A 12,082-nucleotide genomic window follows, 5' to 3' on the forward strand; every position below is an offset into this window, starting at 1 on the left:
GAGAGAGAGAGAGAGAGAGAGAGAGTGGTGGGGGTGGGGATGAAATTAAAATTTTTAATCAAAATAACATTAAAATACTTATAAAAAAGAAAAAAGAAATCAAAATGACATAACGGTCTTTTTAAGTTTTTTTGGATCAAAAACCATAAGTTTTTTTATCCAAAAACTAAGAAAGACCTTGATTTTGGATCTTCCATCCAAATTGAAATTTTTTTAAACTATATCAAAAACTTTTTGAACACCACGTATACCAAATTTGCAGTTTTGTCTTAAAAAAAATAATAATAATAATTACATGGCATAGAAATGTCATACGTTTACACAAGAAAAATATCACAAACTCAAAGATGGCGTGTCAAAAAGGCCATTTCTTTGTTCTCGAATGATATCCGTTATCCGTTCTCCCCCTCACTCTGTCTTGGCTTCTGCTGGTCCTATACTTTTCCAAACAGGCATTTTCCAGCTGAAGAAAGTGGAGAGGAAAGCAATCCGATAAACCCTTAACGCCAAACACAAAACGAATAACCCGAATAAGCTACACACATCAAAATCCACATTACAATTCTGAATTCTCTTCTACAACACATTTCTTTCACCCATTTCAGTTTTTGACCCACCATTTCTTCTGGGCATTTAGGGTTTATCCGCAGTGGTAACTTCTCAAGGAATTATCGTCCATTCAGTTTGCGAATAACAAATCGATGCAAAATTGAGCATTAACAGGACTTCCGTGTGTGGGTTTTGAATGGTTTCTCTTAATTTCGTCTGTAGAGTCAGAAAGTAGCTTACTTCGCCATTATATGAGTTTGAAAGATGTGGGGTTATGGTATACATCTCCTTAATGAGCACTTCAATGGTCTTCTGTCATAACAACTTGTTGTTTTCCAATCAAAGATCCACCAGTCTTAAACCATTATATTTTGATAGTCCTGTTCACGTAATTGGTGTCGGAAGGAGAAGAATCAGAAGGTTAATCCCCAACGCAAAGAAAAAACACAACCGAAATCGCAGTTGGTGGCAGAAATTCTTTTTCGATGAAGATGGCAATTGGTTCGGCTTAAAAGACGATGAAATGCTCGAAGCCGAAGAGGAATTCGGAAAGGATTCTAGCGACGATGAAGAGGTATCCGAGGGTGAGAAATTCGAAGCATGGAAAAGGAGAGCTGAAGCGATAGTAGAATTAAGGGAAGCGCAAGAAGGTGTGCAAAATGAAGAGCAAAAAAGGTGGGAAGATTGGCTTCTCGATGGAACAAATAATGGTAGTAATGGTTCTTCATGGGTCCAAGAAACTCGTGTCGAAGATGATCAAGAAGATTTAAGCGATATTATCCCTGGAAGAGGTTTGGCTGAATCTGTTAGGGATTTGGTTTTTGGAAGAGAAGATGATGATATATTGTATCAAGATCGTGTTTTTCGCTATGCTTCTGTTAATTCAGTAAGTTTATTCATTGAAGGGACAATCTTGTCATTTCCCTCTAAAACTTGCATTCTATATACTATTTACCTCTAAATCCATAACATAACGATCTTCTTTCAGGCTAAATTTTTAGCAGTGTTGATAATTATACCATGGGCATTGGATTTTTTGGTTCATGATTATGTTCTTATGCCTTTTCTTGATAGGTAACTATTGCTATTGCTACACAATAACCTCCTATTTTATGTATTTTCTACAAATAAAAAGCAAAATCAATTATAGTAGTGAAAACTTACAAAATTTCTTGATTAAAATTACTAAGTGGATACATTAAACAGGTATGTGAAAACAGTACCACTTGCAGCAGAGATTCTTGATGTAAGAAAGCATCAAAAGCTTGAAATGGTTAAAGAATTAAAAGTTGAAAAAGAGAGATACAAATTTGAGGTAGAAATTGGGAAATCTCCACCGATTTCTGAAGAAGAGCTTTATTTAGAGTTAAGGCACAAAGCGTAAGTTAAATGAGTCTACAATTTTCCATTGATTTGTTTATATATCATATTATTGTAAGAGAATAATGTTTGTTTGTTTGTTTGTTTGTTGTTATAACAGGTTAGAATTGAGAGATGAATGGAGATTAATAAACCGAAGTGCATTTGCTAATATATGGTCAGATATGGTATTTGGAATATCATTATTTCTTCTTTTGTATTTCAATCAAAATCAGGTGTTTACTCTTTCCCTTTTTTCCTTTTTTCCTTTTAAAGAAATCATATTATTGTAATATAATCATGTTTTTTTTTTTCCTTTTCCCACAATATCAATGTAGTTGAAAAGAGTAAAATATGTATCGATTTTGAATTTTCTACAATTGACCTTCATTTCAATTGCTTACAATGAATTTTGACTTTCAAAAGTCAAATACGGCCTGGTTTCTGCATAAAAATCCTAAATCCTTAGTTTACTTTGAGGGTTCAATACGTATTTATGCAACAATGTTTCACATTTTTGTGTTTTCCAGATGATAGTTTTTGAACAAAATATGCAACCAAATTACATTTTTTGTACAAAATATGCAATAATGTAAAAACCTCATTATATGTCACATGTTAAACGCTAATTTTTGCAACAATGTTTTCAGTTTTCTACCAATTCATGCAATTAACATATTAAAATATCGAACCTTTTTAGTCCTAAAATAAATTGTTGTAATTTCATATGAAATTGGGAAAAAGATGAAAAGGTGTTACATTAAGATTGTGTATTTTTAAAATGTTTGCTTAAAAAAAGTATTTTTTTTTTTTTTTTTTTTTGTAGGTAGCTTTGCTGAAATTTACAGGGTATAAGATAATAAACAATGTTTCAGACACTGGGAAGGCATTCTTAATTATACTTATTACTGATATTTTTCTCGGGTAAAAAAGTCAACATTTTGACCTCTGAAAGTCAAATTAATTTCTTTAACCTTAAAATGAAATTTCTTTTTTGGAAAAATTTCAGGTATCATTCAGAGTCTGGTTGGCAGACTTTACTAGAAATAATTGTGGAACATTACGGTTTTGATGTTGATCAATCAGCTATTGTTATATTTGTTTGCTTGATTCCTGTGATCCTTGATGCATGTGTGAAGCTTTGGGTATGTTTTTCACTCAAAAAGTTGTTGAAAAATAGCAATGGACTTTTATTTATTTGTTTTTTATAGCATCTTACTTTTTTTTTTATTTTTTATTTTTATATATTATAGTCTTGTAATTTTAAAAATCTTTTACCTAATTGTATGGATGTTTTCCATATACAAACAAAAAAAAAATTATTGCTATAGTTTGAAACTTTGAGTGAATTTTTTAACGTGTAAAGTTGTCACAAGAAAAAAATATGGAAATACAATAATACAGTTGTTAGATATTTCATTGTGAAATCTTAGGGTTAATCTCATAAAAGACCTTGTATTTAGTTATTTTTTTCCAAAAAAAATGTAAAATGTGAGGGTTTTTTTGGGAAAAACTAGAAAAGTTGAGGGTTTATTTGGAAGCATTTAGAATATTTTTTCGGAAAAAAAAAATGCAAAAGTGAGGGTTTTTTCAGAAAAAATGAAACAAATACAAGGTCTTTTTCATGCAAAAAATAAATTTGAGGTTTAATCAGGAAATTTTTGTTCAAAATACAAGGTTTTTTTATAGAATCCGAATATCGATATTGTACTTTGAAAAATCTAGCAATTATAGCAGAGTATTATCCATATAGAAAAGATGATTTTAATGTTATAATTTGTTATACTTTTCAAAGTATGACTTCTTTATAACAAAATAAAAATTATAATGCTATCATTAGGTGGATTTTTCAAAGTACAATTTCTTATTAAGAAAAGAATTGGATGCTATAATACTAAAAAAAAATAGAAGTACATTGCTATTTTTTTCATTTAGTCTTGATTTTATTAAGTCGGTGTTTGTGAAGGGTAAAATTGTCAAAAAAATATTTATGTTTGCATCTTGTGTTTGTGGTTTAGATGTTCAAATTTCTTCCAAGATTATCGCCAAAGGTTACCAATATTTTCCAAGAAATGAAGAGGCATTAGAGAGAATATTCCATGAGGAGCAATTTGAGCTTCAAGAAATCAAGATATGGTTGATTTCCTTTTTTTTTTTTTTTTTTTTTATAAAAAAACATACGACATGAATCATATAAGTCACATTTGAGATCTTCATTTATCATTTGGTTTTTTATTGATTTGAACTATTTATGATCATTTAATCTGGATGTAAAATAAATGAATATTCGAAAATCTGCTATTCTTCTGAATCTGGAATGTAGTCGAAGCAGATATTGTTTACAATCATGATGTTTATATCAATAAATTGAATATGAGAGTTGAAAAGTGTTTTAATATTGTAGGGTTTTCTTGACTTGATTTTGCATCATTTACTCATGACTGAAAAATATTTTTACGATGGTTAAAGTGAAAAAAAAAGGCACAAGGGTTTTTATGGAATTTTCTTTTTAATTAATTTCAAATTTTGATAATTATTACTTAAATCATTATACTATTTAATTCTTTTAATGTTTTCTTTTCAATTAAAATTGCTTAGTGTTTGATAAAAACTAGTTGATAAGCTAGGAACAACTCTAAAACAAAATAAAAATATATAATTAAACGAACGTTGTATTATATAAAATATAATTAAAATAAATTACAAATTGATAGCTTATCAGTCGAAAGTCAATTATTCAACAAATGTCGAAAACATCTTTAGAATTTGAGATTTACTATTTCATATTTTATTGGTTTTGTTTAATATGACTATTCTCCCTAGTTTTGAACAAAACAACCACATGGGGGCATAACATTATCACAAGGGGTGTGATCCATATAAATTAAATGAATTTTGGTGTAATATTTTAGGGTGGATCTAGAATTGTTATACAAGAGGGAAAGGAAAGAGGTTGACATTTGAACGGAAAATGACTTAGGAGGGTAACTATCTTTTATCCGTGTTCACATATTGACAACTTCTTTTTTTTTGTACATAATAAAGCAACTAACTTGTTTTAACTGTTTAAATTACACCAATATTACCGGCTAATATCTGTTTTAACCTGTAACTTAAAGAGAAAATGACTTAGGAGGCTTATCCGTATTCACATGTTGACCACTTCTTATTTTTTGTACATAAGAAAGCAACTAACTTGTTTTAACTGTGTAACAATCAAAAAATCATGACCAAAAATTTCGTTTTTAATTTAATACTAAACCCATAATTGTCAAACCATTAATTTAATACTCCGACATCAGGCTCTACCTGGCATCGAGCCTTGCTCGGTATACAGGTCTGTCTCTCTTAGGCCCCGCCCGCTAAACACATACAATCATATAACATGCTAACACATAAAGAAACATACTCTACTATATCCCTGTCCTAAGAAACATACTCTGCTAATAATGAGATACGGAACATCTTCCGTACTCAGCTAATGATGAGATATGGGACCTCGCCCACACTCACCTCCTTACCAGACACATAAAAGTATCACACAGACAACAAGTATAATCTAACATGCAAACATTCCTCGGGTACCCTCCCGAAATCGGACCTTGGTCTGGAATAACATACTAGCATACAATGCCTAGGGCTAACCCCCGGGTCTTCCTACTCATAGACTACATGGGCTGACATTGTGGCCTTAGACCCATTCACACAGTGAGGAGACTCACCTTGCACTGCTGAAGCCCTAGCTGGAACTAGTTGAGTACGGATGAAGTTCTGTATCTCATTATTATCAGAGTATGTTTCTTAGGACAGGGATACGGTAGAGTATGTTTCTTTATGTGTTAGCATGTTATATGATTGCGTGTGTTTAGTGGGCGGGGCCTAAGAGAGACAGATCTGTATACCGAGCGGGGCTCGATGCCAGACGGGGCCTGATGTCGGGCGGGGCCCGATGCCAGAGTATTAAATTAATGGTTTGACAATTATGGTTTTAGTATTAAATTAAAAACGAAATTTTTGTTCATGATTTTTGGGATGTTACACAGTTAAAACAAGTTAGTTGCTTTCTTATGTACAAAAAATAAGAAGTTGCCAATATGTAAACACGGATAAGAGGTAGTTACCCTCCTAAGTCATTTTCCCTTTGAGTTACCGGTTAAAACATGTATTAACCGGTAATATTGGTGTAATTTAAACAGTTAAAACAAGTTAGTTGCTTTATTATGTACAAAAAAGAAGAAGTTGCCAATATGTGAACACAGATAAGAGGTAGTTACCCTCCTAAGTCATTTTCCCACATTGAATGATTCTTATCTTAATGATTTAAAGGTTCTAAATAAAAACATGTTGCTTGTTTAGATATACGAATGGTTGTGCTAACGATTAAAATTATCATTTTAACTTTGGGGAAATGACACATTTGCCCAACAAAGTATTTCAAATTTGTCTATTTAGTCCTAAATTTTTTTTGGTGTTTTATGGGAGCATAAAGTAGATGTCCACCTGTTTTTTTTCCATGCTACCTGATTTAGCAGGTTTTATAAGCCACATCAGCAAACAACTGAACATCCTTAGTTCACTTGTTTCTGCATTTAAGTTAAAAACCCTTGTTTCTCTCTCTCTCTCTCTCCCTCTCTCTCTCTCTCTCCGGTAAAGAAAAAAACCCACACACATCTTCTTCCATTGAAGCTCAGATACTATGGTTGCCCCCATTGCCTCGATTTTTGTAAGTTTTGGGGATCATCTTCAAGATTTTGGGATTGATCTGATCTCCGTCGAAGTAATAAACCAGTCCAGATCTTCAACCACGATAATTGACTTGCTTGTAGTTTGTAATAAAAGAATTTTCAAAACGAAACCGTCTACTACTTTTGAGAGGTCGAGATCGTAAACATCATAAGACAAGAATTTGGCCATAGCAGTGATGAAACTGGACTTTTCGGTACCAGATGGTTTGTAAAGGAGATAAACCCACTTCAAAACACGTTCTAATCGGTGATAATATTGTTTGGATTTGAGAAAATCCTCGAAATCGGATTTTATCTTCTTTTTCATATCTGAATCCATCGCTATTGTGTCGAGGGTAGTCGGGATGCGATAATCGAACGGACCTCCACCTTGATAGTGTAACATCCGTCTCTCGAGGTATTATTTAAATTATGTAAATTGATATTAGTTTGGACTAGCAATTGGACAATGGACTTCTGGAGTGGACCTTAGCAGAATGGGCCAAGTAGTTGGGCTCCCCATAAGCCGTACGATGGGCGTAAACCTGGCGTACGCGGGGCGTAATGGATCATGGATTCGGGGGTCTCGGGCGCGTACGCCCAACATACTATGAGGTACGCCCAACGTACGCGGGCAGATGCCAAACCCTAATTTTTAGGGTTTAAGACATATAAATACCCCATTATAGCCTCCCCTCTGGCCTCCTCACCAGTCCCTCACCCTCAGAAAACCCTAATTCACCTCATACTCCATTGTTGTGTGTGTTTGACCTTTTTGAGCTCATTTTGGTGAAGAAAGGCTTGGAAGAAGTAAAGAGAAGTTGGAGGAGAAGAACTTGAGTATCTTAAGCTCAAGGATCTGGAACTAGTTCATCTTTTGGCACCCAAAGGAGGTATAAAGCTCCTATCTTTCCTCTTAGAAGCTTGGATCTAGGGTTTTGAAGCTTTGGACCTTTTTAGGTCCAAAGGATGGACCTTGTTCATGTAACTTGGTTTTTGAGCTTAGGGTTGCCACCCTTGAAGCTCAAAGTGTTCCTTTAGCAGTAAAGTTTCAAGCTTTGAGGCCTTTATGTAGCCATACATGAGATCTAGCCATTTCCATGGAGGTTTATTGCTAATTTTTAGAGTTGGGTTCATTTGGTGGGTTGCAAGCCACCAAGTGATCGACTTTATGGGTTAGGACGAAGTATTGGACTCGGATATGTAGTTTGGACGTAGTGTCTTAATGGATTAAGCAGTTTTGGAGAAGGTGGCTTAACAGAAGAGTACATTGGGCGTACATGCCAGTACACGCATCGTACAAGCCATTCAAGCAGTACGCGCAACGTACAGAAGGGTACGCTCAGCGTATGCTCAGACAGTGGGCCTTATGTTATTGGGCCTAGGTTTGGGCCAATCTTTAGACATAGCGGTAGTTGGGACGTGATGGGCCTTCAGGAGTCGGTCAAGGCCCAAGGACTAGTTTGGGCTTGAGAGGAAAGCCCATTTGAGGATTTGGGCCTAATTTAGAAAATTAGGCCATTTGGGGACTTTAATGGGCTTTAACGAGTTTGAAAGGACTAGAAAGGATTGGGCCTAGGTCATGGCCCCAAATTAGATCAAAAGGGGTAAAACAGTCATTTTACCCTTAGAAGGATTTTCAGTTTTTGGCTAAGTGTTTATTTGGTCATAATAGTAAGGGGAGTAGTTGGAGCAGCGGACAGAGTTACCTTGCTCGAGTTTTCAGCAGCCAGATTGAGAGGTGAGTTTTCTCCAGTAGGAATGGGTCGAAGGTACCAATGCCGGCCCGTTTATGTATATTAGTGTATACCGGATTTAGATCCGACGTCGGGGTTAGCCCGATGAAGTTTATATGTTCCGGATTTCGATCTGATGCCGAGCGAGACCCGAGGAAGGATTATATGTATGATTCCGAGCTACGGTTCGATACTGGGTGTACCCGAGGCAGTAGTGTATGTTTAGTTATACTTGTTGTCTTTGTGATACTTATATGTGCCTGATAGGGAGATGAGTGTGGGTGGGGGCCCATATCTCTAGGGGTGTTCGCGGGGCGGTTCGGCTCGGATATTAATAAAATTGTGAACCGTGACTACGGGGCGGGTACCTCATGTGCACTACCCGAAACCGAACCGAACCAAACCGTATGAAGACGGGTAACCACGGTTCGGTTCACGGATACTCGCTAAATATACACATCGAATTTAATCTTAACTACAAACTTTATTTTGATAATTTCTTTATGAAAATAAGTAAGCAAGTGATTCAAAAATGATGATGACGTTCAAATAACATTAATTATAATCTATATAATAACTATAATAATGAAAATAACAAGAAACATGATAAATATATAGAAGTGCAAACTGGAAATTTCCCATGGTCGGCCGTATTGTGTTTCTTGATAAAAAAAAAATTGTCAACTAATCTAGCCATGCAAAAAGATTACATACGGTGAAGTGCAAACTGGAAACAGGAAATATTTTTATTATGCTTTATTTCAATATTAATAATATTTACCTTTATTATTTATTTATTTATTGCTTGGGGATGGTTCACTCTCTGTATTGAAAATAATGTTTCATGATCAATGGAAATAATGCTATATATATATATATATATATATATATATATATATATATATATATATATATATATATATATATATATATATATATATATATATATATATATATATAACGGTTCGGTTCGGGTATCCGCGGATACCTAAATGTACAAACCGAAACCGACCCGTAGATAGACGGTTTTTTCGGTTTCGGTTTTTTTCTATTTCGGTTTAATTCGGTTTCGGATTGACCGGATCGGCTCGGTTTTTCGGTTTTGCGGTTTTTTTGCACACCCCTACATATCTCATCACTAGCTGAGTGTGGTCGGGGTTCCATATCTCATTAGTAGCAGAGTAGGGGCGGGGCCTTGAGACTAGCAATTGTAGTATAGCGATTGTTTGTTATGTATTAGCATGATTATATGTTATTTTTTGCATGTGTATAGCGGGTGGGGCCCGGAGACAGGCGGGGCCTAGTAGAAACAGATCTATATATCGAGCAGGGCTCGATGCCAGGGTTCTTGATGCTAGGCGGGGCCTGATGCCGAATTCGTCCGATGCCGGGCGGGGCCTGCTATAGCTGGCTAGGCCCAACGTTTTCAGTATGTGTTTATGTGTATGTTATATGTGGTAGTATGGGGAACTCACTAAGCTTCATGCTTATAGTTTTCAGTTTTGGTTTCAGGTACTTTCGGCAGCAGAGGGAAAAGCTCGGGATGACTGCATGGCGCACACCAAGAAGTTTTAGCCTGAGATGTTTACTCTGATAAAAAGAACATGTTTTGAGATGATACTCAGATTTGATATAACAATTTTTGTTTATGAATGAAATGGTTGATAATTATGGTTTTTATTAATAATTTAAAACGAAATTTTCAGACCATATTTTTGGGATGTTTCAAGTTGGTATCAAAGCCTTGGTTAATGAAATGTTTGATAATTATGGTTTTTATTAATGATTTAAAACGAAATTTTCAAACCATATTTTTGGGATGTTTCAAGTTGGTATCAAAGTCTTGGTTTGAGGGATTTGGGCACACTTACGGGGGTGTATGAACTCAAACTAAGGAAATGGTATGAAATTTTCAAAAGAAAATCATTTTTTTTACAAAAAGGATTTTGGAAATAGAAAAGAACTTTGAAAAAGAGAAAAGGGTGGGGTGCATGCAATCAGCCGAGCTCAAGTAAGTACTCCCAAATTATCCATACAAGTTTATGTTATGATATGTTTTTTAGCTTTATGAGAACAACATGCTAGATTAGGACTAAGGATCTAGGAAGGATGTCTTATATGCATGTTATATGTGTATCAACTTTATGAACTTCATGCTAGTACATATTAGACAGTATGATAGCCAAGTAGTATATGATTGATTATGTGTACTCAATGTCCGAATGCTGCTTGCTTTGTGCTTTTTAGGAGTTCTAGTTGTTTTTCACTAACTAGTAAACAAATATGTTAAGTTACATATTGCAAGGACTAAATAATTTTAGAAGGTTGGGTCTAGCTCTCGCAGCTCTTGTCTGAGTCCAACCGTTGTAGGGTAGGATCTCTCATTCGAATAATTATCTGGTCTGAGTAATATGTAATAGTATACGCGAGCTAGTTAGGGGAAGAAAGATGGGATTTCTTATGCAGCTGATGGCAGAGAGTGAGATGGTAATTACCTTAGGGCAAGCCTAGGATGAGAGTAGCAGAGAGCAGTAATAGTAGAAGGGACTTGGTGGAGTCAAGGCAGTTCTTGAGGAAAGTACGGATAGATGTGGAAGGTAGTATGGGCTCGTACTACTGAAAGCAGAGGATCCGTACTCGAATCAAGGAAGGCTGAGATAAGACCAGGGAACTTTGTATGTAGTGTATGTGATCCCTCAAGTTATGATTAGTATTCTGACGTTTGTTATGATGTGTTTTTCAGAATGGTGGTTTTTCGCCCTAGACTAACAGTTGGCAGTTTAGGTGTCGGGGAGGGATCGGGCTCAGGCTCTGGAGCTGAGCAGCTAGATGAGCAGACCAGGGAGTTAAAATCGTCAGAGATTACGCATAATATACTAGATCAAACTCTTGTGATCTTTGGCACGATCAAGGAGGGCATTCTTGAGCTTCTGGACGAGAGGTTGAGTGCTTTTCGCACGGAGGTGGCGGTCATGACGGGGTCCCGCACGCTGACATTCAGGGAGTTCAGGGCTTGTGGAGCTCCCGACTATCACGAGGCTCGTGACCCTATTGCGAGTACCAGATGGTTGGCGGATGTCGCCAACGCATTCTACACCAGAAGATGTCCCGAGGGGGATGTGACATCCCCATTTTTCACGGCCAGAAAAGACTGATTTTGTTTATGCTTTGTAAAAATCAGAGTACTTCTTTTCATAAAAATGTTGCGGAATTTGTTCCCAGAAAAATACGATAAATACGCTATCAAAACATTTTCGAAGAAACGTATTTTATTCATTTTAAAACGTTTGGGATGTCATCGTCAATACAGGAACATAAGCATAAACGGAACTTACATTTATTTACAATAGTGATCTACATCTTCTTAATCTCTCAGTGTAATGTCACTTCATATCGACACTTGTGATATAAATAAACTGAATGGGTCAGGTTGGGAAACCTGGTGAGTACATAGGGTTTTCAACCCACAATAATATAATTATTATGTTTAAACAATCAAACAATCAACCCAATTACCCATCCCCATTATCTTCTTTAGTCTTAAGGATCTACCCTAAGAATCAGCTATTCCTCGTTCATTCATTCCTAAGGATCATCCTAAGGAATCGGCACGAAGTCCATCGTTGCCACGATTTACACAACGGACACTAAGTCTGCATAGTCACCAGGGCTTAGGCACTAAGTCTGCATAGTCGCCAGGGTTTAGGCACTAAG

General features: G+C 35.6%; 1 protein-coding gene and 1 pseudogene across 2 annotated transcripts; one reads left to right on the forward strand and one right to left on the reverse strand.

The window, feature by feature from the left end:
* The first annotated feature begins 350 nt into the window (after positions 1-350).
* On the forward strand, positions 351-4,306 carry LOC145061937 (CemA-like proton extrusion protein-like protein). 2 transcript variants are annotated; one of them, XM_079009526.1, is made up of 7 exons: positions 352-1,435; positions 1,538-1,623; positions 1,756-1,929; positions 2,030-2,144; positions 2,735-2,832; positions 2,918-3,053; positions 3,927-4,306. In XM_079009526.1, the coding sequence occupies exons 1-7, from the start codon at positions 824-826 to the stop codon at positions 3,993-3,995; spliced, it is 1,290 nt and encodes a 429-aa protein (XP_078865652.1). In that variant the 5' UTR covers positions 352-823; the 3' UTR covers positions 3,996-4,306. The 2 variants fall into 2 exon arrangements, 1 of the variants encoding a protein (XP_078865652.1); XR_013687345.1 differs by lacking the exon at positions 2,735-2,832 and having other exon boundaries at positions 351-1,435.
* Positions 4,307-6,651: 2,345 nt separating this feature from the next.
* LOC145064178 (AAA-ATPase At2g46620-like) overlaps positions 6,652-12,082 on the reverse strand; it is a 29,349-nt pseudogene continuing 23,918 nt past the window's right edge.

Source organism: Lactuca serriola, chromosome 7 (genome assembly GCF_051521515.1).
Source record: "Lactuca serriola cultivar US96UC23 chromosome 7, Lser_US96UC23_V15, whole genome shotgun sequence".
Taxonomy (NCBI): domain Eukaryota; kingdom Viridiplantae; phylum Streptophyta; class Magnoliopsida; order Asterales; family Asteraceae; genus Lactuca; species Lactuca serriola.

Bases quoted from the DNA above. Each gene is read 5' to 3' on its own strand.
- LOC145061937 (XM_079009526.1), top strand. From the start codon at position 824: ATGGTATACATCTCCTTAATGAGCACTTCAATGGTCTTCTGTCATAAC. The intron at 1,624-1,755 runs GTAACTATTGCT...TACATTAAACAG, and splicing joins CTTATGCCTTTTCTTGATAG to GTATGTGAAAACAGTACCAC. The intron at 2,833-2,917 runs GTAAAAAAGTCA...GAAAAATTTCAG, and splicing joins ATTACTGATATTTTTCTCGG to GTATCATTCAGAGTCTGGTT.